The 25,816-nt window shown below is 37.5% G+C and overlaps 1 protein-coding gene and 1 pseudogene across 1 annotated transcript in view; one reads left to right on the forward strand and one right to left on the reverse strand.

Moving 5' to 3' along the window:
• Window positions 1-23,988, reverse strand: part of LOC110051316 (alsin-like) — a 79,607-nt gene extending 55,619 nt beyond the window's left edge. Inside the window, exons 1-9 of the mRNA XM_089288374.1 lie at window positions 22,088-23,988; window positions 19,530-19,626; window positions 19,303-19,380; window positions 16,532-16,644; window positions 7,640-7,847; window positions 4,167-4,225; window positions 2,727-2,839; window positions 2,375-2,564; window positions 958-1,023 (exon numbers count right to left, since the gene is read on the reverse strand). Of these exons, the coding sequence (XP_089144500.1) occupies window positions 958-1,023; window positions 2,375-2,564; window positions 2,727-2,839; window positions 4,167-4,225; window positions 7,640-7,847; window positions 16,532-16,644; window positions 19,303-19,380; window positions 19,530-19,626; window positions 22,088-23,877 (2,714 nt within the window). The 5' untranslated portion in view covers window positions 23,878-23,988. The remainder of the gene's footprint in view (window positions 1-957; window positions 1,024-2,374; window positions 2,565-2,726; window positions 2,840-4,166; window positions 4,226-7,639; window positions 7,848-16,531; window positions 16,645-19,302; window positions 19,381-19,529; window positions 19,627-22,087) is intronic.
• On the forward strand, window positions 11,327-11,862 carry LOC149113484 (uncharacterized; annotated as a pseudogene).
• Window positions 23,989-25,816: the final 1,828 nt, after the last annotated feature.

A 25,816-nucleotide genomic window follows, 5' to 3' on the forward strand; every position in this document is an offset into this window, starting at 1 on the left:
TGAACTTCAACTGCAAACTTCAACTTCGTTCCATTTCAGCCACTGTAGGTCAAGAGATTTAATATTTCCAAAACGCTAGGACTGATTGCTACATGTAATATTTGCTGTACTTCTTCTTGCAAATGTTAATCTTGGCTACATTTGTCAACTGCGGACATCATGTTAACTACTCTGGTTGGCAATATTTTAATCCATGAACACACAAAACAATAATGATGGATGTTGAGGTGCATTTACAAGTTTTTATACTCATCTAAACTTAAGAAGGTTATAGAAACTTCTCTGCATGTAATATATTAGGGTTTACAGGACAATCCAGGCTACTTAACAAAGAGACCTACAAAGAGACCTACAAAGAGACCTACTCCACAATTTTTTGCATCACAAATTTCCTTCTTTGTGCAGAGTAAGAGATGAAGTTTAGCCTGCAAAAATACCCTCTTTCTTGTGTATCTTGTGTTTTTTTCACAATTTCATAAGAAATCAAAATTAAATGCCTTCTCCAATTAAAGAGCAAAAGAACAAAATTTTGAAAATTTTCACCGCAATTTGTTAACAGTACCATTAAATGAATACATGAAGGAACCATAAAATGTCTTGTCCAAAAAGTTCTCAGATGCCATTGGGTAGCAGATTTTCAAAGTGCTTGACAGTTTTGTGAACATTTGCTGAGGATTCAATTATTAACTGGAACTTTTTGAAGATATTTTGCACACATCATCTGTTCCCAACATTTAAACAAGGACTTCCACAGCTCTCAAAATGTTTTACTCATATTCCTACTTAAAACTACTGTCTATCTGTTTACCTCCCATAAGCTTACAGAGTTCCATAAGAAATTATGTGATAAATTATTTGTATATGGCCCCATCTTGCTCACTTGCATAGCCAATCACAGTGCAGGATTTGGTTATCTAAATAAATTGACATAATATGTCATAGTTTGCAACACTATACCTTGATACATTTGAAAATGCTGTAAACACACCAAATGCCACACCATTGCTAAAGCATTCAGAAAACCTATCAGCAAAGATAAGAGTTCATGCCAGTTATAATAACTAAGGTAGGTTAAGGCAACGTCTGCTTAGGAGCCAAGTGGCTCATCTGGCCAGAACTTATCCCAGTTTCAGTAGCATGAAGTGACTAGGAGTATTTCTACTCCCCCCTGGATGGGATGCTAGTACATCATAGGGTTACCCCCTTGCAATAAATTCGCTGGTACCCATTTACACATCTGGGTGGAGAAAGATACTGTCAGAGTAAAGTGTCTTGCCCAAGAACACAACACAATGTCCCTGGCTAGGGCTTGAACCCGGACTGCTCACTCCAGGGTCAAGTGAACTAGCCATGAGGCCACCGCACCTCCCACTACAACTAAACCTGTCTATTATATTGCACCTTTACTGTCTAATTTCCAACATCAAAGTTACTGTGCTCTTTCATAGGACTTGGAATATCTGTAAATCATTTCTTTCCACACAAACTATTGATTTATTTACTAATTATTTATTTATTGAGCACACTGATGCCTGTGCATCTTAAGTTTGCAAATCACAAGTTCTACATCAAGGTTTTTATTGTTATTAAATTTTCTTGGTTACCTGTGTGTCAAGCTGGATTAAGATAATTTATGGTATTTGATATGACTTATTGGATATGCTAATTTATAGAAAATTCACTTGTTAGTTCTGACTATCTGCCAACCAAAATAATAAGGAAAAAAAAAAATGCTGTTTGAAGTATTATAATTATAACATTTTAACAGCGGGAGTTTTTAATTATTTGGTGTTTAAGATCAGAAAATCAGATAGGAAATCGAGCAATTTTAGCTTTTAATGGGCCAAAATCAAGAACCAGAATAATTTTAGGTATTTCGCAGTCCTTTTTACATTTTCTCATACATGTGGCTAAAGATCTAGATATAAGAAGTTGCCTGAAATAACACCAGAAGTAATTTCCCATGGGAACTCAAGAAAATTAATCCCAAAGTTCTGTGAAATTGTACACACACAGGTAAACTTTCATCATCAGTTTCATTTCACCAGCACTTTCAAATGTGTCACATGAACTTCGAAATTTGTTTTCAACACTGGTGTTGTTAGAATTGATTTTTTTGGAGAGGATATTTGAACAGCTGCACAGCCATTTGCAAAACAACGTAAATAATCTCAGTACAAAATTCTTGTCCACTCATTACTTGAACTTCTGGCGCATTCCTTTCTTCCTTCTTAACGTTCCTTCTTAACGTTTTTCAAATTTCTGAAAAACAGTGAAAACCTGCACCCACTTTTTCACAATATTGCTGGAAGCAGGAAAACAGTGTTTGGCCACCTTAATGTCATTGGCAGCAGTGCTAAGTGGCAACATATACCTTTCAAATACTTGTAAAAACTCATCTGACCAGCACAGTTGAAATAATTCATGGAAACTCTTCATTGATTCCACAAGTTGGGTAACAGCCACAAGACTTGTGGAGACACACTTCATGATGCCATAAAAGGACTCTATTATAGGAGCTAACACTTGTCCCACCTCCTGTAAGGCCAGGCATGACCATACTTCTACAACAGCAAGTCATAACAACATAAGTCACATCAATTTTCTCACACAATTTAAGATCTCATTTCCTCAGCTTAGAAAAGTTCCGGGAAATTTATGAAGTATTAATTGTCCTTTTAACCATTAATAAAGTGTTACATGTATAAACATCAGCTTTGTATTACCTGATTGTAGCAATGGTGTCAGAACAGCCTGCCAAATGAGAGCCAGCTGGTAGTAAAATAATCTCTCTTTACTGGCAAGTTCACTTATGATCTCCAACTTCCCACTCTTATCACTGAAAAATATATTTAACACTTTCTTTGGTATATACTAACTCAACGTGAGTGCTCTCAGAGTTGATTTAGATCCTACAACATTGTTGCACCCAGCTCTTGTAGTGCACACTGCTCACCTCATGCAAACTCAAAACCAACTTTTTAGATACAAAGTGAAACCTCTATTAAGCGGACACCTTCGGGACCTTCCCAAGTGTCTGCTTAATAGAGGGTATCCGCTTAATAGAGGTTTGTAGAAATTGCCCAATGTTTGTTCACGATTAACATTAAATGGCTACTCTGTACTGTAATAAAGTTCTGTTTTGTTAACAAGGAAGCTATCCAGAGTTCAAGTTCAATAACTTTCATTACCAACTTTAATTTGTTTCTTAAATGCAAAAACATAACAGCAAAACAGCAACGATAATACGCACGGTACATGGACTCTTTGTCAATTCAGTTTGGTTTCCGTTTAAGAGAGGTTTTTAACAATAGAAATTAGCCAAATACAATTTATTTTAGTGTCCGCGTCCGCTTAATAGAGGTGTCTGCTGAATAGGGGTTCGTTATAAAGGGAAACATAAGAAGTTAATTTCATGACCCAGCTTAGTGTCTGCTTAATAGAGGTTGTCCACTTAATTGGGGATCCGCTTAATAAAGGTTTCACTGTAGTGTAACATTGTCCAAGGTCTCAAATTCCTTGGGGTTTTAAGACTATCAAATGCTACAGAATAATATTTACAAGAATCGCAGGCAAATCAATTTACATGAAACAATTTGTGCTGAACACTTGTCACATGTTGTTGCAAGCCTGTCGCATGACCTGCAAATAAATGCCTATAAATAATGGTATGCCCATGTGTAATCGCTGAACTGTCAGAGAGCAGTGTTGTATCCAAATGTACTCGCCTGGTGTAATTTTCTCTTGTCCAGAAAGATACTCCCATCCCCTCCCCACCCAATTTCTGTGGCCGCCTTTTTTAACTTGGAAAATCGAAGTTATGGGTATGTATGGGAGTTTCACTCCATCCTTCCTTCCTTCCTTCCTTCACGGTGGAGGCGTGCCAGGGCGTGGCACAGTGTGGCTGGGGACGGCGGCGGGGGAAGCGGTAGAGGTGGTGGTAGTGGTAGTGGTAGTAATAGTATTGCTGTTATTGTTATTTATCATTAATAGCAGGATAGTGAGCAGGGCCATAGCCAAATTATGACTGAGGCAATGTTTCATTTCCTAGCAGTGTTTTACTTTCCCCCTTCCAGAAAAAGACACAAAAATGAAAAACTGACTGAGGTAAGTGCCTCAGGTTGCCTGTTACTAGCTATGGCCCTGGTTGTAAGTTTCATTCTGACCTGCCTGCTATACAAGCACAGTGTTCTGTGTTAGCAGTTACACTCCTGAGCTGCCCGACCTAGCAGAAGAAAAATAATACGTTACAAATTATTACTGTTAACAGTGTAGCTCTAAAAAAAATGAAAAATAAAGGGGGGAAAGTGTCTCCAGAGTTTGCTTTTATGCATGGACAAACAAACATCCAAGCCAAAAATAGCCTGAAAGTGAAAGGGAATGTTAGTTTTCAACTTCAAATAAAGTTTTGGCCAGTTTGGTTGGCAATTTTTAGGAAAAGAGCGTGAAAGAGGCGTATGTAACATGCTAATTGTTAAGGAATTCTCCAGGAATAAATGAGTTTTAGCCTTTTCACTTCAAGTGACATTTTAAAGCATTTGAATCTAATTTAGCACTTCAAAATTTTGCCATTTTAAAATCATTGAGAAATCACTGAGTCATCATCTCAGTTTGCAGCAATAGACAGAGGCTGCAAAATCACTAGCCTCTTCCAGGTGTTCAGTTAGTTGCAGCGCAGCGCAAAAAATGGCAAGGAAAAAAATAGGGGAGAAGCACAGCGAGAGAAAGCAAAAGAACGCCTCTGGGTAAACTTAACAAAAGGTCCTTCCAATCACTTATAGACTGCCTACAGGGACACGTAACATGACCGCCAGCTTGTGGTTTTCAGTTGTCAGCAGATGTGTTGGGAATTGCAGAAAGAAAATCACTGAATATGCCAAAATGACAAACTAACGCTAGATTGCCAACTAGAGATACTCCTTCTGCAAAGTGGACTAAAACCTACTCAGGAGATCAACAGGAATCGACTGGAAAATCAGGGGATTCTTTCTCAAAGTAAAGCTACGGCAGTCTCTGAAGAGAAATCAGATCAAGATAAATATGTCAAATATGATATCCGTGATAAGAAGCAATATACCAAACTTGCCAACAGCTCTAATCAAACAGCCAGGCTGTAATAACAAAACAAAAGTACCCCTCATAAACATGTGTGAAGCAAAGAGGAGTCGAGAGACCGAACAGAACGGCAAATGTACAAATGTCACAAACTGTAGGTGTCGTGTAGGCCCGTCAACCTCATTTTACACTGACCATCAAAATATCCCATATTTCTCATCTGTGCCAGAAACGTTTGAGGGTTGACAAAACCTGTCAAAATTGACCAATCAGAGGGTATACCACATCTTGCTATACCAAAATGACCTTTTGTTAAGTTTGCCCACAGGTGCTCTTTCGCTTTCCCTTGCTATGCTTCTCCCCTATTTGTTTTGCTCAACCTCTTTTTGTGTGGCACCTCAACTAACTGAATGCCTGGAAGAGGCTACAAAATCACTAAGTACAGTTCCCATAATAGTACCTATGTTTGAGGAATTTTTGGTCAATTGGTCAGTATATGCTACCAAGTATTAAATTAAACCAAGGTAGCAAAACAGACGAGGTTCTACCATTTGACTCCTTTCAAAAAATGTCTTCTGCTACAATCTACCTGGTTATCCTCACAGTACAATAGTGTAACAAAGGTTCTGTGAAGTGAAATCACATATAACTTGCTTTTGAATCAACATGCAACTCGACAAAATTACGAACCACTTTGCAATGGCTTCCATTAAACCAGGAAAACATTACAAGCTAACTTAAAGAATGGGTAAAAAAAAAAAACATCCAGAGAGAAAGAGTACACCATTTTTGTACTAATAGAATGGATAATAATGGCCGACCCCAAGGGAAACAAGGAGTTTTGTTTCACCAAGACCCTTAATGTTCCCCAAGGCAAGGCTAGGCCAGAAATCAGACATTAAGATGGTCAATTACTCCAACATTGATAAATTATGTTATAACTGCAATTTAAGTAAATTTTAGTAAACTTGCTGTTAAGTAACATTGTATGTCAGAAAATGGGAACTCTATATAAAGTATGCATTGTTTTTAACTTTCTCAATTCTATTCCTGATATTTCCAAACATTTATTTCCCCGACGTTTCAGAATTTGATCAAAAAAAATCTTTTCATACAATTTTAGGTGTGCCCTCCCCCAGTGGGTAGGGTTTTTTTACCTTAGTACCCAGTGTTGACTAACATTATCGGGGCAGGAAAATAAACTTAGGTATGATTGCCCAGAGGAAGTAAATTATGTTCTTGAGAAAGGAAAATGGAAGTTTGGTGGTCCAGTGGGCAAGTGAAATTAGTCTCTGTCAGTAGTCTTGTTAATGATGAGTTCCAATCAAAAAGAATTTCAAAACTTAAGACTGCAAGATGAACAACACAGTTGATGTAGTTGATAATTCATGAACATTGTGCACCTATTGGGCAAGTAATATTATAACGGGGGCAACTGAAAACTGAGATGTACTGGCCCACTGGACAACTGAATTTCAATGTTTTTTCCCTACCCTACTTATGTGGTCTATAATGTTCTTCACAAATTATATGGTAGCTACTTTAAAGTGGAATATCCTTTTGTGGTGCTTCCAGTTCCTTAAAAAAACAGGTACATGTACATGCAAAATCTCTTCAGAGAAACCTTATTACATGTTGGTATATTTGTGAGGAAGACCAGGTATTATCTAGCAGTGGAAGCCTTTTTTGTTCTAAAATTCTAGCAAGTTCACCAGAGACTTTCTTTTATTACTTTTTCACTTTTCTTAAAGTGTAAATGACACAAAAAAATAATTTCTGCTTATTTGAAAGGCCTTTCAAAATACACAAGAATGGCATTTTTCTTTTTGGAATATCTTTTCTCGTTTTAGAGATATTGACGTTTTTCTATTATGCAAATTAGAGCAGTGATGATGTCATATTGTTTGCAACTAACAAATGGTAAATACTGAATAAACGATATCTCTGGAAATATTGAAGCAGCATTCTCGAAACTTGGCACCACAAATGTGCGTCACAAAAGAAACGACACCCTTAGTGCTGTTGCCGTAGCAAATCTTTCAGTTCCAGTCTCTTTCTGTCAAAAAACCAAAAATCTCCATTTGCAACCTCTAAAGTGAAACAAAGGGTCCTACTTGGAACAGACATAGTTCCCATATTGTTTTAACTCCCATCATTAGATTGGGTGGGGTAGATGGTTCTTGGTTTAGTCTTGGTTTAAGACAAAAACTGGGAAACTGCTGTCATAGCAACAGCACTAAGGATGTCATTTTGTTCTTTTTGTGAGGCACATTTGTGGTGCCAAGTTTCGAGAACACTGCTTCAATATTTCCAGAGATATTGTTTATTCAGTATTTTCCACTTTTTAGTTGCAAACAATATGACATCATTGATCTAATTTGCATAATAGAAAAACGTCAATATCTCTAAAATGAAAAAAGATATTTCAAAAAGAAAGACGCCATTCTTCTGTATTTTGAAAGGCCTTTCAAATAAGCAGAAATTATTTTTCGTGTCATATACACTTTAAGTGTAGTCAATAAATCTGACAATCGCTTTGACTAAATTAATTGCATGCTCTCTCTGATTTCCATAGGTAACAAACCGTTCTAAACATGGTGAGCCTGACAATTTCCACCCTGCCATGCTGTAGTGATCGTTCTTTTGTGTCATCAAAGGACTGTGATGGAGATAACACCCTTTTATCTGTTGGTCTAATTGCTGTTGCTGCAAGGTCATCATCACTGACTAAAGAGGGCATGGATCTGCTCTCTCTGATGCTGTTCATTGTTGCTGCCACACTTGGCATTGCACTAAAATATTTCCAAAATCAATCTTTAAAACTTTAGAGAACAAAATATTATGATCTTATAAGAAAAAATGGAAGACAATCAAAAGCTCTTTAAGCCAACTCATGATAGTTGAACTGCACCCTTGTAATATGCATTACATGAAACATGAACATTTCAAATATCAAGAGTTCTCTTTAAACACTTTTTGATTATCTTCAACATCAAACAAAGATTTAAACCAATTTTAGTTATGCCCGTTACACTTCTACGTATCACATTTGGTACAGTGTAGTTCAAAGATAGTACTAAGTACCCTAAAAACGTAATGAAGGTGCTTTACACTAAAGGGATACATTGTTGAGGCCTGACACATGGACAAAAAGTAGAGAATTCATGATTTCTGGTGTAGCAAAGGGTTCTCTCGTTATTAACAAAATCATTGGGAAAACTACCATATTGAAACTCAACCAGCACATGTGCAATACCCTTAGACCCAGACATTGTGCAACTCTTTATGCAACATTATGCACAGCAAGTTGCAGCATGTTTACCTTTGAATGTTGCACACAATGATGCAGAGAAAACAAAAGTCAAGCACTCAAATTTTAAAACAATACATGTACTTGCCAATAAAACTAAAACTCTGAAACTCTTTTTGCACCATTGTTGTTATTTACTATCCAGTAACCGCAAGTCCTCTTGGAGGGCTTTTGTTAGCATTGTTTATCATTCTTTTCCTTGCATTCATATCTCTTAGGAATTCTTAGTTTATATTTACATTCATTTGGTGCATTCTTGTTCACTGAATTGACTTGGTAATGACATTGAAAAAATGTCGAAACCCTGTAATTAATTTTTTAACCAAAATGGTTTTAAGTTTTTCAATTTTATTGCAATGCTTTATTGTGAAATTTGTAGGACAAGTAAAGAAAGTTGGTGCAACACACTCTATAATTGCGAGTATGAACTCTGGTCCATAAAAGCTATGCTGATAAGAGAAAAAAATCAGTGACATTATTTTCTTGGTTAGATTGTTATAGTCAATTTTTGTCTCCAATTCTGTGAAGTTCAAGTATTAATATCATCTATGCCAACTCTCCTGGATTATCCCGGAGTCTCCCAGATACAGACTGAATCTCCTGCTCTCCTGTGCAAGTCACCAAATCTCCCGGACAAAACAAATAAAAGTGCATAAAATACATTTTTCTAACATATTTTAGGCCGATTTTTGTATTTTGGGGGAAAGTCAAAAAAAGTAACATTGGCGATCTCCCAGATTTTGATTTTTTTCGGTTGGTATCTCTGTAATATAACAACTAACATTCAGTTATATACAGGTATAAGAAGTGATCACAACATTTGCCAAACAAAATTTATTACACTTTTAATAATCAAGGGTTATAAGACAACAATAAGCACTACAGGTAAACCCAAACAATATTTCAACTGTGCTTCAGTATGCTTTATCAGCCCTTGATGCTAGGGGTGAACTTGCCTGCCAGAAAATCTGCATGACCCAAAGGTCTTTCTGAAATAGAGGGCTGGGTTCCATCAACTTTGTAATTATAGTAATCCAGAAAAACAAACCCACTCCCCTTATCTGCAATTACCACTAGTATAAAATATTAATCAAAAGAAATAATATATAGATTTAGCTAAGCCTAAAAGCGGAGCTTCTGGGCCTAATTGTTCAAAGCCCAATTAAGCTTAGCCATGATAAGCAAGAATTTTGATCTGAGTTTTATAACTTTACAGTGAGGTTTTCTGTATATTGTTTGACTTTCTGTTTTATTTGTTTTGTTTTCTTTGTGTTTTCCACAAAACAAAACCAGTGAAAACATTCATATACAAGAAAAATTTATACTTCTGTTAACTTTTAATCCTGGGCTAGTGTTAACCCACTTCCAAACAACCTAGCCCTGATTACAAGAAATTAACTTGATGTGAAAAGCAATTGAAAACCAGGTCAGCAGTCAACCGTCAACTTCAAAAAAACATGTGACCTTGATGAGTTCTAAACTTGAGCCCACGATATGGTCATGTGATACTGGTCAGCAGATTTGTTGTTTTGACAGCTGTCAATTGACCATAACATGGATGTCCAATATCAAAGAAAGACCTATAAACCAAGGCTGCATGTCTCTGTTATCCTCTTAGCTAGAGTATGGCCGCCATCTTGCACGACTCCGTTGTCGTGTGTATGCACCCATGAGCAATACCGCTAGCCATTTCTACCATGAGAAAAGTGATTCACGGGTTTCTATGAGGTAGTAGGATGGGTGCCAAATTAGCCTGCTGAGACCACCTTTTTAATGTATTCAAAATGGCCGTCAATAAAAGTTCGAGAAAATGTGATGTCACCATGATGTCATCAGGTGGGTCAGGCCGCCAAACTGGTGGGTGGGTCCCTTAGGGGATACCCCCTCCCCCTGGCTGGGCACTGACATCATGCTAGGGGGATACCCCCTTCCCCTCCATGGGCTGACATCAGGAGGGATACCCCTCTGGTGAGAATAAAAAAAAGCTGATGCAATATTTTTTGTTAATAGACTCACTAGTCATCCAGTTCAGAACATGATGACCGCGATGGTAAAAGACTGGTTATGGAGACAGATTTGGCGGAACGCGACCATGCCAGAAAAATACAGCCACATATACATGTATGACGGATATGAGGTGGACCAGCTGGATCTGCAAGTGATTTTCACTTATCAAGTGGAAAACCTGTCTTCCACCTTGTATCATTTCATGGCTCACATGGTGATCATGTGAAATGCACTGCCATGCGAGCATTATAGATGCCATGGACAATGGGTATTCACGGAGCAAAGACAGCACGTCCCCATTTCAGCAACTGTTGGTTGTCCTGATTTGTGGATTGTTCTAAACCTTAGAAAGACATGTTCAAAATTGAATTGTGTGCTGCGGTGACGACAGAGTGAATCCCAGATAGGTCAAGTAATGGTTCTAGCTGCCCTTGTTTTCTTGTCATATGCCGTTTAAAATCACCCATACAGGAAAATGTCCGTGAACACACAACACAAGTTCATTTCATTGCAATGTCTTCTAGCTAGTAATGGTCATAAAAGATGCCAGCACTTCAGTATAAATACATTTTTCAACTCATACACAATCTGGGGATTCACCCACTACCACCATTACCAATGCCGCCGCCAGCACAGTTGTCAATGCAAACGCAACACGCCACCACCGCCAGCACCATTGTCAATGCCACTGCCGCCTGCACCGTCGTCAGTGCAAACGCCACCGCCACTGCCAGCAATGCCATCAACGCCAATGCCGCTGCTGCCGCTGCCAGCACCGCTGTCAGTGCCAACGCCACCACCACCACCGCCGCCATCAACGCCAACAATTCGCCACCGCCATCAATGCCAACCCACTGACTGGAAGTATATGTTTATCAACGAACACACAACACTCTGAAAAATTTATAAAAGGAAGTATGTCGTGAGACGTTTGGTCAGACCATACAACTTACAATGGAGTACAATGAGAGGGACGTTAGAGATGATGAACAGATGGTGGATGAGGACAAACACGACGAGGGTGATGAATATGGAGAACAGAGGATGAATCAGAAGAGGAAGAAGATGACAAACCAGAGGAAGAAGATGAAGAACCAAAGGGGGGAGAAGATTAAGAGAAAATTTCATGGGTAGGCATTCGAGATGAAGTTGAGGTGCAACATAAGGGAAAACTTGAAGCCTTGATAACCAAGTTTCAGAAACTTGGCAATTCACAGGAAGTGGCAGTTGTTAAGGCATACAATAGCCTGCTTACTCTTTACAGAGAAGACCTGAGAGATGTGTTGTTGGAAGATCTGAAATGGATGCGTGCCTTGAGAAAGGACCCCATCTATCGAGAAGTAGTGGCAACCAGAGACAAATTAATGGAGGAAAAGGGATATGACTGGTTAGAATCCACAGAACTGGCCATTCACAAGGCGATTTCTACTGAGCAGGCTGTTTAAAGAACAACAGGTTCCTGGAGAGTGAAAACTGCTGATGCTGTTTGATATAATTCAAAGAATACGTACTTTGAATTCTAAGATATGCTTTAACAGTTTTATTAAACACCTGTATTTACAAGATTTAGTGTTGTTTGATGGGTCGTAGAAGTCCAATATACGCTGGTTCATCTTTTAATACATTAAAACGAAAGTGTATTTCCTCTGGGGTTTGTGGGTGATGGTCCACCACTAAATACCCATAGGGCTGAGTAGTGGCTCGTCCATACAGAGGCATAAAATGTTTCACATCACCCATCCATTGTTGCCCCAGTGTTTTAACGTAACGGGTGTCAGCTGGATTTCTAAAAAGGATTGTGTATTGTCATCAAACAACACTAAATCTTGTAAATACAGGTGTTTAATAAAACTGTTAAAGTATATCTTAGAATTCAAAGTACGTATTCTTTGAATTATGTCAAACAGCATCAGCAGTTTTCACTCTAGACTGTCATCTAAATTGGAAAGAACAAATTCAACAAATTTCAAAAAAAATATCTAGGGGTATTGGTGTCCTATCTAAGATTAGACATTTTGTTAATACGAAAACACTAGTTCAATTATACCATGCCATTATTCTTCCTTTTGTCTCCTACGGCTGTATAGTTTGGGGCAACACTTATGATCATAATACTAAACCGCTTCAAATAATACAAAGGAAAACAATCCGTTTAATTACTTTCTCAAATTTTGATGCACATACAAATCCTTTGTTTGCCAAGCTTAACCTTCTTAAACTTCAAGATTATATTAAGCTTCAAACTCTCTTTTTCATGCACCAGTTTAATACTGGCAAACTACCAAAGATCTTTGATTCGCTTTTAGTCAAAACATCTTGTAAACATAATGTCAATACTCACTTTGCATCTAGATCTACTTTCTATCTTCCAAAAATTCGAACAAATAATGGCAAATTTAATATTAGATTTAATGGACCTAAATTATGGAATGAACTCGATGAAAGATTCAAGTGTTGTACTTCTAATCAATTTAAAAAAGAACTAACTTCGCATTTCATTAGTCTCTATTAATCTTAACTGATATTTTGATGGTTTCTATTTATTTTGTTTTATTTTGTATATTTAATCTTGTACCAAGTTTATGATATTTATGTCTACCAATGTATTTGTTGTGCCTCTTTCCTGACTCTCACATTTTTAATTATTATAATTACGGTCACCCAACTAGTTTAGCTTTTTAGTTATTTTGGGTGTCCCACTACTGTATGTACTGTACTGTTTATTTATTTATTTATAATTATAATCTTGTAAATTCTTTTAGTTGTTTACAGTAGTAGAAATAAACTGTTGTTTTTGTTTATTGATAGTTGCAATTCATTCCAACGCTGTGCTTGCCTAAGGCATGCGGGTTTTGTGTGACCACAATCACGAAGAGATTGAAGTGATGAGCCTTCTTACTGAGTAAATCCATCACTTGGTCTGAGTCAACAGTTTCTCTCATCAAGTCATCTAGCACTAACAGACTAGGACATTGTTCTGGGGGAAACACTTCTTCCCAAGGGATGGTTGGTATTCCTGGGTGAAAGGTAACACCCATGTCGTCTTGCATTCTTGTGAACATCAGTTGCCAGGAGGAGCCATAACAGTACAAGGCTTGTCAAAAACATACACAGTCTCCAGTGTCATCTCGAAAATAGGTAACTGTATCCTGTATCAGTTTGGACAACCTGAACCATGTGGTCTTTCCACTCAAGGTGGGTCCCACGATTTGCATAGGTCGTAGGTCTTGTTCGTACCCATTCCACTCTGCAGGTTGGCTTCTAACCAGAGTATGAAGGGTGTGGTACTTGTCTTGGGTGTCAGCTCACCGGGTATGTGGGGGCCAAGTTGCAGGGATTGAGAGTCTGATCGCTTAGGACAAGTCCTTTGATGGCGGAGTCTAACATCTTTACGACTGAAGACTTTACCACACTGGCAAGGGTAGCGGGTCTAGTCATGAACACTTGTCATATGCCATTTAAAATCACCCATACAGGAAAATGTCCGTGAACACACAGCACAAGTTCATTTCATTGCGATGTCTTCTAGCCGGTAATGGTCGTAAAAGATGCCAGCACTTCAGCATAAAACTCTGACATCCATAATAAAACAACTAGATACTGTAATCTAAATTTAAGCTGCCGTCACTACAAGAGATGCACGGAAGGTGGCCAGACATTCACTGTAAGAGCAATCCAAGAATGGAACAAGCTAAATGTCGATCTTAAGCGTAGTCTAAGCACAAAGCATTTTAAAGGATCACTTTTTAAAAAAGTCAATTTACTACTCAATCATTTACTAGTATCTAGCAGTTTTACATTTTTACTACTTAGATATTGTAAATTAGTCATATTTATAGGTTGTACATAGTGATTTTAATTAATTTCCTTTTTGTGTTTATTTCGAGGGCCATTAGTTTATCAGTTTTGCTACTGTCAGATGTTACCCTCTCCAGTAAAGTCAGCCCCACAATCAACGCCAAGTTGGCTTGAGATCATGTATAATTAGCAATTAGTGGATAAGACAATGGAATTTGTTGTGTCATTTTTTCAATAGTGCAAATTTGTTAATTAACCCATTGACTCCCATGCCGCCCGTAACCGCCCGTGAGGAGCCTTGGCCTTTGTTCCACTTCTGACGTCATCACCTTTGACCAAAATTGGCATCATCTATACTCAACTTTTGCAGGAGGAAAAGATCTTTCCAATGATACCCAGATCAGAGTGATCGGCTCAATGGAGCCTGAAATATGCACGAAAATGTTCACAAATTTGAGTGAAAAACCCAGAGCAAAATTTCCTGCAACTACATGTGGATACTCCAGGGTAAAAATTGCCTGTCTCAATGATGCTTTCTCAGACTTTTTTGAACTGGAAGCAAGCCCAGTAGAAGGTCAATCACTGCAGCAAAAGATAAGAAAAGGGGAAAAAGGAAAGGTGAAAAAAACAATTAAAAAATGAAAAGCCTAACGACGTAGGTCACTTTCTCGAAATTTTGATTTCTGTGTATCTCCGAGCAAACATGTTGTAAAACGCGATGCTAGTGGAAAGAAAAGCATGCTGTCGTGTTGCAAATACCTTTTTGAGTAGATTGGAGTTAATTTGGCCCATATCCAGCCTGAAAATCTCCAAAATGTCCACAAAATGCATTTTTGGCAAAAAGTTCTGGGATTCAATGGGTTAAAACCGGTTTTGAGATTCTGTGTGTGCTAAACATGTGCTTTGCAATTGACAAATTCAGGGTATTGTGTTCAGCAATATGGTGATGTAACTGTCAGTTGCTGTATCCAACACACCAGTAGTCCATATCACATGGATCACATTTAAATAGTACACAGAGCATTGTTTGCTGATGATTTTTGGCTTCTGTTCCCTGGGTTTCAGAAAGTCTCTGATTTTTTGCCTTGTGAACGCTGGTTGTGATCGCGTGCTGATTTTGCTGCTCAAGGGCTTTAGCTGATTTCTTGTGTTATTGGCTAATCTTTGGTCTTAAACAGAATGGTGATCACGATGGGTTCCTTGCTGGAGTTTTCTTAAGGCACACTGGACCTGGTGCCAATGGTTTGGTTGTGTATGAATGCCTTAATTGTTGAATCAATTAACTTCGTTGGATATTGAAGTTCTGCAAAGGTGGTCTAGAGAAGCTCGCACTTGTTGGTGAAAGCTTACCAAGTTGATGACAGTCAATAGGCTCCGTATAGCATTGTTTTTAATAGGCTTGTATGGTAGCAATTGATGGTCAACATGACTATCATAATGTAGATAAAGCCCAGTGTTCGTTGGCTTTCTTTTTTTTTTAAATACGATTTTATTTACAAGACAAACACTTACACTACTTAAGGTAGTAATATTATACTTACATTTACACTTACACTGTACTTGCTACTAACACTACTTATACTTGCACTATTTATACATGCACTAGTTACAATACTTATATTACAGTATTTTTTTCCCTGTCATGCAATAAAAAAATAATGGAATGGTAATGGAAGTGCCTGTATGTAATATCTCATAAGTGCATTGGAAATGGTACTGATCTCCACTCATACATGTAGTACTATTTAAACACAAAAAATAAATAAATCCATCCAACATTACAGGACTCAAAGTACCAGTGTGTCTCACACGTAACTCTGCATACCTCTTTCAGACCCTTTTTCTCAAGTAGAGAAGAAAAATATGGCAATTCATATTTTTTTTTGGTTGGTTGCATCCTTTCTCCAGTAGTCAACATTACAGGTGGATTTGCTCATAATTTTGACACATTGCAAGTAGGCTTCCATGCAGACCAGTTGTTTTTGCAGTGCATCATCAATGGGTAAATTGCCTCGACGCAAGGGAAGTGATTTGAAATAAGCTCAACTTTTTAGAAAACTGTTAGACACATAAAAGCAGCTCATCAGCAAAAGTACTATTAATGGAAGTAATTATCAGTGAAGCAGCCAGGCAAAGTTCTGTTCACAGCTGGTCAATTTGCCCAATGCCTGGCCCATAATGAAACCCTTGCAGAAATATATAATTATATGTGTATGTGCTACTTTGTTTTATTTCAACTCCAAATGATAACAACTGAAGCGTGGTTGAAACATTTACTGTTACCTTAAGTTTTTATTCTTTCTTTTGTTTAAGTCAGTTAACTTAGAAATTACATATTGACCAACAGTGCTGTGTGCATACCTCGGCTGACGACCACAGAGATAAACATCAGGCTTGCTAATTGCCATATCACCAATAAATAAGGAGTAGTGACTCCCAGCTGCAACGTCCCAGATCATGACATCTGAAAAACACTGAATCAAGTGCAAATGTTCATAGAAACACGTACAAAAGAAAAATATATGGCATTTTAGAAATCAATTTTCATTTTAAAGCAGCTGTACATGTATGACAAAAATCGCATCTTTCCTATCTAAGCCATTTTAAAACATAGACAGGTAATCTGTACAAGAAGAAAAATGCTTGTTGCACCACAAAATGTAATAATCGCCACAAAATGTAATATCAACACAAAATGTAATAAGAATCGCCGCAAAATGTAATAACACTGAAACAAAATGTAATAAAAAGGTCAACACAAAATGTAATGCATGTAACTTTTCAACACAAAATGTAATAACTTTTCTAACGCATATTGTAATAACGCAAAATGTAATAACTCTCGAACAACATGTACGATATCTCGAAACCAGTATTATGACTTGGCCAATGTTATCCTAATGTAGGTGAATGCTATTATTTGGTTCAACTTGGTGTACAGGCAAAATCAGGTGGTACATCGGCTTGTAACCCCTTCGTACTTTCATAATCTTCAACTCCAGAGATTATATGTTTCAAATAAGCGCTGCATTGGTATTGAAGGGTGTGGTGATTGGAATATATGAGTACAGTCATTTCTCACCTTGAAGACACCTCGCTATTTCAAACACCCCACTAATATGGACAGCTGCTGAATCCCGAGCAAAAATTATAGACTTTTGATTGAAAGAAACTTCCGTTATTACGGACTTTCGATTGCTTCTACAGACTTAACCAACACATGTTCCGGTCCTGACACCGGAACATGTGTTGGTTAAGTCTGTAAAAGCGATCGAGAGTCCGTAATAATGGAAGTTTCTTTCAATTTAAAGTTCATAATTTTTTTTTAAGTTTTGAGTTGACTGTACCCATATATTTCAATCACCACACCCTTCAACAACAACACGGTGCCTATTCAAAACACTATCTCTGGAGTTGAAGATTGTGAAAGTATGATGGGGTTACAACATGATATTCCACCTGATTCCGATCCACAGAGCTTTCAAACTGAAAGCTACTGCACATTTTTTTTTTTTTTTCGAAACAAAACCTGTACATCAAATTGAACCAAATATTCAATTCACCTACGTGTCACAATATTACCTATGTTAGGATAACGTTAGCGAAGTCATAATACTGGCTTCAAGATATGGTACATGTCATTCGCAAATTATTACATTTTGCCTTAATACAATATGTATTACAAAAGTTATTACATTTTGCGTTGACTTTTTTATTACATTTTGCGGCAATGTTATTACATTTTGCATTAGTACTACATTTTGCGACGTTTCTTATTGCATCTCGCGTTAATATTGCATTTTGTGGTGATTATTACATTTTGTGGCGTAACAATGCTGTTTACTATTTTCAAATATCTCTTTTCATTCCAGAGATATTCAAGTTTTTTAAATACGCAAATTAACTAAGTGATGCCATCATAAACTCAACCAGACTTTGATCAAATATGATGTACAAAGATATCTCAGCCAATTTGAATCAGAAATGTTTGATTCTTCCTGTTAAATGTGCAATGTTAATATTTACAAAGAACTTTACATCAGGAAATGTGAAGTCTGCCATGAAACATTCAGCAGCTTGTAAATCAAATCAGCAGATAAATGGACAAGAAGGAAAACGGAAAAAGAGAAATGATGGCTGAATAGCTTTTGCACAGGCTTACTCGGCAAGCCAAGTCAAGTGCGGATATCTGTTGACATTAAAACTAAGTGATTGTGTAATTCATCAGCCTGAGGAGCATCTGAAAAGGCTGCCATATGCATGTCAGACATCAGCAATTAAATTCACTGGTAATTCTGTGGCAATCAACTTGTGTGCCAGAAGAGGGCAGCGACAAAACATTTCTTTGCGATTTGTGTTTGCTTTCAAATTTGGGAATGTGAAGACCAAGCAAAATCACCAAGTCTATCACTTACAAGACAAAAGCAATCAACAAAAGTGAAAATTTCTGTGTAAAAAATGGCAAGACGTTTGGATAGTATTGAAACTGAGTTTTTTGCATACATTATTTCTCAAAAACGAAGTGCAAATCATCAAAAACAATTATGCAACAATGCTTTTCACGTCAAAACAAGTCAGTCTGGCAAAAATTAGCTTGATCCTGCAAAAAATAAAAATTGGCCCAAAATGCTATATAATTATGTCCTTTTTGCACGAAAGCCTTCAATTACTGTTGCTAACCGTGTTTGACAAAGGAGGATCAATTTTGGCAGCTACTCTCTGATGTTATCAGGGTAACTTGTAAATTAATGTACGCAGAACTATTCATTTTTCACTCAACAGCTGTCTTTTATCACAATGCCATTTTGACTTAATTATTTCAGGTCACCCAAACACTTGTAATGAGTACAACCCTACCAGTAAAACAGACCTCAGAAACAGTATTGAGTGAGTTTGATGAATGGTCCAATCATTTCCACTAATGTACTAAGCAAACATAAATTTTCATGAGTCATCAATAAGGATGTTTACCCTGTACTTAGATATTGACATCATTTATCATTATTTACATGCATCAGGTAAGCCATTATATAAGGGTCATACAAACAATAAAGGCTAATTTAGCCACTTTCTAATACAAAGATTCAATGCAGTAACCTCACAACTACATGTACTTCTAATTCCATAATTACCCTGATTTTCTTGGGTTGTAAGGCCATGCTTTTCTTGCGTCCTAACTGACCACAAGAGTTGTCTCCCCAGGAGAAGACCTGCCAGAATGAAAGTAGATCAGATTATATATTCTTAGTACCTTAGTATTTTCCTGATTTCTATTTTTTTTTTTTTTGGATAATCCAAGCAAAAAAGGCAAATCTCTCCATCAGAGAAGGTACAAAATTTATTTTGCAGCAGTTCTAACCTGAGAACAAACTGTTTGAGCCAATGAATGAAAGGTTCCAGCTGCTAACTTGATTACTCCAACATCACTTAGCTCTTTCACACAGCATGGGTAAAATCTGTAAAGGTAACATTACCTTGAGTGAAGCTATTCAAAAAGGTAACTAAAGGTGGATCTAGTGTGATCAATACCTGTTAGTCAGTATGTTTTAGCAAACAAGGACGAAATCTGTAGGAGATAACATCAACCTCTGTCATGCAACAGTCATGAACCTTCCAACTTATGCTCAGAAAACAGGGCTCAAAATAATTTTCAGACTGTGCCCAATCATGATGACCAGCCAAACTAATTTTAGCTTGGTCATATCTCGTTTGTGACCGGTCAAGAAATTTCAAAAAAATCAAAGTAATGATGGCCCAACAACCCAAAAATATAATTTGTTTCTTCCAGTTGTTGCTAGACCATTTTAAAGGTGGCTCATTACAGAGAATAGCTGAAAACCCAAACAAAGACAGCCTTGGCAGGGCTCAGCAGCTCAATGAAGTGGCATGCTGTTTGTTGAATTCTAGCCATCTGCCAAAGAAAAAGTATTGAATGGATGCACATTTGATGAAACTTTGAATTTTGCGATCGGTATGTTGAATCACATGACTGTTTCTTTTTTTTCACATGTTCTACAAAGAATTTATGTTCCCGAAATTGTTAATAATAATAATAATAACAACAACAACAACAACAATAATAATAATAACAATAATAATAATAATAATAATAATAATAATAATAATAATAAAGGAACTTCCACTTCAAATTTCTCCACAGGAGAATAGCTACAAACTCTTTTCTGTTTAAAATTAAACTTTCGGAATCAAATCTTCATTGCTTTTGTCAAATGGCACAAGAAACTTGATCCTTGATTTTCACCTGTGCCAATGCACAACAATTTGTTGCATTACTATGAATACAGCTACAATTACACTACACGTGTTGGTAAGTTTCTTAACGATGTGACTAAAAATTAAGTTCTAAAGTGTAAGCCCTAAAAGACCTTAACTCTGTTGCAGTCATACTTAGAGAGAGTTTTTGCTCATGAAAAACTAATGATCAATTATCATTCACTTATCATAGTGATAAGTGAAAAGTTGAGAAAGTCTCAAATTTCATTTGTGAACATATAAAATAACTTTACAGATAAAGATATTGATAAGGCCTTCAGCTTTTGTTGGTTTATAATTATTTTCATCCGCTTTGTAACAGTAACTTCTATCGGTTGGTTCTGAATTAGATACTGGGTTTGTGTTCAATGTTACATTTACAGCTTGATGGAAACAGCCGGAAGCAGACTGCAGAATGAGTGTTTTGATGTCCCGGGGTCTGATAGTGCCTAAGTTGGAAACAACTAGACAAAATAATGAGCGAAACGTTTTGTTTTGGTATCTTGTTTCGTTGATTTTTGTGCAGCAAAAGTGAAAAAAATGACAAACATCTTGACATCTGCAGAGCAATACCTTCAAGACTTATGCCAACAAAGAAAGGCGCTCTGTGGCAAAAGTGTGATAGTTACACTAAAGTGTCACGAAAAGCTGACTCGGATCAGATTCCCTTTGCTGTATGGAAAACCTACACCATTCAAAAGGCTAAATATTTTTCCAAATTGAAAACCTCTGCTGTTCATACAGATGATTATTTTTCCAGCGGATTACAGCAGCCATTCAAACGGCTGAATATTTTTCTGAATAGATATCCCCAGCTGTTCAAACTGCATCCTATCGATCTTAAACACATAACGTAAGCGAACAACATTTAGCCATTCTAACAGATACCTGTTGGTGTACGTTTTCACATGAGAAGTCATAAAAATTATTGTATTTTTACAAAGAGATAAACTCTAAGATTTACAGTTGAGGATTTTCTCATTTATTTGAGAATGAGTAATGTGACCGGTCAACATTGACTGGTCACCACTGACCGATCATCATGACTGGCAAGTGAAGTTTATGGCCGCTCAAGTCACCATTCTGGCTGGACCTTGTCCATTGACTGGTTGTTATTTTGAGCCCTGGAAAAAGTACTTATCATGAACAAAGTCAAAGACTCTCTGTCTAGGACAAAAGAGGTGAAGAAAGTGCAATCAAAAAAATTGATATTTTACTATGTAAATAATCAATAGAATAACACATAATTAGAGAGTTAATGAGGAGGCTTCCAAATCAAGACAAGTGTAGGTTTTCTTAAAAATCATTTTTTGAAAACTTGTTTCCAGCATTCCGAAGTTCAACATCTATTATTTTCATGCTGTATAATAATCACATAGTATTCTACATTTTCATCTAAATTCTAAACATTTGGCAATTGATAATAGACTTTGAACATCCAAAACATATTTTGTATATAACTTACTTATATTATTACGACAAAACTCTGAATAAAATCCTTAAATGACTGCATTAGAATGATGACAAATTGGTAAGTAATAACATGCTCTGCTTTTAATGTAGGCTATGAGGGTTGCAAAACATACATGTAGACTATATATGCTCATGGAATCATCGCATGGAATACTAAATCATAGTCTTTACCTATCTTCTGTGTCTCCCAGGCCAAGCTGTCCACAGCCTCCCCTCCCCCATGACCACACCTGAGTGTTTGCTCCAGCTAGTTTAAATTTGCTCCCAGCTGCATCACAAAGACAAAGACCAAGCAAACCACACTGTTTACAAGGGGTATTTATCATCACAGCTCTGGGAGGATCACAATGAGAAATTTGTCCAAGTAATGAAGTCGTAAACATGCCAGTCACTGATCCTACTACAGCACTGGTCAATTTGCTGAGGTTCACGTCAGGTCTGATCAGTCTGCTACCAACAGCACTGTAAAAACCAGATGAATTCTTACTAACCACTGCACCCACTGTTTCCTTTGGTTTCCTGTCCTGACATACTTTTGAAAGAGAATCCTCTGAGTCAGAATCAGTGCTTGCAAAATATGTAACACTTGTAGCACTTGTAGGACTAAAGGGAGAAACATCAGAGAGATATTCATCTGGTGAATTGGAAGAAAAACTGTTTTCATTTGATTCTGTAGTTTCAATGGAAGTGGAAGATTGTGTTTGAAAAGACTCAGTTTTCTCACTGTCTATGTTCACAGATTTGTCAATCCTGGCTTCCTGTAATGTACTTTCGCAAACAATTAGCGATGCATCATTGCTGTTTGTACTTCTCTCAATAGATAAGTGAGATGCAACTTCTCCCTCATCTTGACCAGAAACAACAGCACCTGCATGGACACCACAACTACTTAATGGCTTCAATTTACTTTGTTCATTATTCAAGAGTTTTTCTTTACTCTGATCCTGGCCCAAATTAAGCACTGTACATGTGTTGGCCACAACCCCAGATGTACTCCCAGCTCTTTTCTCAGTGACAACAGGCTCATAGCTGAGATAAGTTCTTGTAACACTAGGTTTTGCAATGTTTGATGAGCAAGTAATCATGTCAACTTTTAAAGTTCTATGCGACTCATGCTTTCCTGTGATCAGATGTTTTGGGGATGATCTCTTTGACAGTTTTCTTTGCTTCTTCCTTAATTTTTCCCGTTTGGGAGGTTTTCCTGTCAGTGACGTTAAATCTTCATCGCCCTTTGAAAGCATGAAAGTAGGATATGACAGATCCCCTTGAATAACAGCTAGACTGTGATATGCTCCACAGGCAACTGATGTAACATGCTTTCCAATTAAAAACTCTATTTGGGTTGGTACTGTTACTTGATCAATCTCTACACCATGTCCCAGCTGACAACCGGTACCCCATGACCAGACCTCGCCATCAGTAGACACTGCGAGTGAGTGGGAATCTCCACATGCAATTTGTATGATCACAGGTTCGCTCGTCTTTTTGTCTTTGTCTTGCTGCGTAGAAGGATTTGTTTCTCTGGTATCCCGGGTATTAAACCGTTCAAACTGGACTCGTGTAGGTTGGTTAACCAGTTTTATATCTCCAATACCACACTGTCCACTGGACGAATCTCCCCAGAAGAAGATTTCATTACTTGCACAAACGACACCACTGTGCTGACCACCGCAAGAAATCTCAAGCACACGTTTCTCACGAAAATAATGAATAACTGCCGGTTCCCGACGAGGCTTAAGGTCACCAAGACCGAGCTGGCCAAAAGAATTATCCCCGACGGAAAGCAACTGGGAATCAAACGTAAGAAGCAAAGTGTGGCTATTTCCTAAGGCTACCTTTGATATTCCAGTACTTAATGCGACGCTCCTTATGCGAGGTTCTAAGTTCGTCGACCTCCAGAAATATGCAATTCCCTTGGCAAAATCATCCTTGCCATCTTTTTCTTCCTTTGACGGATTCATTTATCGACATTTACACCACCAGTTGCCTACAGGTTTAGTTTACACTTCATGGTAACATGCAATATAGTCTCCCTGTCGTCTCCCTGAACATGACTGAAAAATGTCTGCGCATGTGCAAGATCTCCAGCGGAACGAGAAACGTAGCATTCTCGTCCCCAGAGCCCACGATCCTTCTGGCCTGCGGCGGGGATCGAGAGGGCTGGTCCAACACCGGAAGTCCGCGATTCAAATTGTTGATTTTGCACGACGCGAAAGCTCATTGGGGTTAGGGTTAGGGTTAGGGTAATGGTTAGGGTTATGATTAGGGCTAGCTACAAAATGAACGCTGATTGATCATTGACCATCATTGTTTCTTGAATATTGCGTGTTATTTGGGTTGACTATTGACCTTGCGTGCGGTGGAGAAGACGAAGACAGCTTCAGATTCTAGTTAAGAACTAGCATGACCTTGATACTTTGTTAAAAACAAAATACTGTATATGAAGAAACGGGCCAAATTTTCGTCGACGATGACTGCGGAAAAGCGACTGCGTGACATGCGGGGTAAGATATAAAACGTATTTGACTAAAAAAGTCTTTATTCTCAGTCTGCGTTTTGTACCTAGACTGCAGTCTGCATTTTGTACCTAGTGTGCATGTTGTACCCGGTCTGCAGTCTGCAGTCAGCATTTTGTGCTGATCGGTATTAATTCAGTACGCCGATGACGCAACTGTTTTTGTTAAAGATATTCGGTCTGTTCATAGGCTTTTTGATCTACCGCAATAATTCTAAAACTGGTCTCCGAATAAATCAGTCTAAATCAGAAATACTTTGGCTAGGATCTTTAATTCAGAGAAAGGACTTAATTTTGAATCTAAAATTAAGCGCTGAGCCTATCTACGCCTTGAGTGAATATTTTTCATACGATGAAGAACTTGCCACTAAAAAAAGTTCTTTAAAAAATTGCCTAACTTATAAAGACACTTAACATTTGGTCGTCTCGAGATGTATCTACATGTGGAAGGGTAAATATAGTCAAAACTTTGGCAATGGTCAAACTAACTTTTATTTTCAGTGTGTTTTAGACACTCCAAATGGGTTTACTGTTGAAGTAAACAACATAATATTTGATTACATATGGAGGTACAAGAATCCAAAACTCAGAAAAACGACTATAATTAAAACTAACAACGAGGGGAGACTTAATACGTTAGATTGTACATTATTTGATAAAGCATTAAAGATAGTATGGGCAAAGCGCTTGTGGCCTAACGATAAAAGACCATGGAAACTTATCCCAATGTCCTTACTTTCAATGTTGGCGGCAACATTCTTTTCCGGTGCAACTGTGACATCCAATATCTACCCCTAAATGAAAACTTACCGAAACTCTATCGAGATATAATTTCCCACAGGCAGAAAATTAATAGCACTAACGCGATAATAATCAGTTTATTTGAGTAAACAAATGCAAGTCGTCTTTTTTTCACTAGCTGGAAAAAGTCGGCATTGAAAAACTCTCGTACCTTTTCGACAACGAAAGTAACGACTTGACGCCTTTTAAAACTTTCATGTAGAAATGTAGAAATACAACGTCAAGAGTAATGTTCTACTGTATTACAGCTTTCTATTTGCAATACCACAGAAATGGAAAACTATGCTGAAGCCGGAATGTCGTTTACCCTCAACTGAAGTCACTGAATACGTACCAGATGCAATTGAAAAGCTCACGTGCAAAACAATTTGCAATACACTACTCAGTCACCAACACTTCCCTCCTCCAACTGCACAGAAAAGACTCATTGAACGCGACAATATGTTTTCCCTGTTATTCAGTTAATTATATACATGAAAAAAATACCCTATTCTGATTGGCTGAGAGCAGTGCAGCTCAAGTGTAACACCAGTGCAAAAAGTGTAACACCATTGCAAATTGCACGTCGTAATTCTGGATTATGA

Source organism: Orbicella faveolata, unplaced genomic scaffold (genome assembly GCF_042242905.1).
Source record: "Orbicella faveolata isolate gen_17 unplaced genomic scaffold, um_ofav_v1 contig_15, whole genome shotgun sequence".
Taxonomy (NCBI): domain Eukaryota; kingdom Metazoa; phylum Cnidaria; class Anthozoa; order Scleractinia; family Merulinidae; genus Orbicella; species Orbicella faveolata.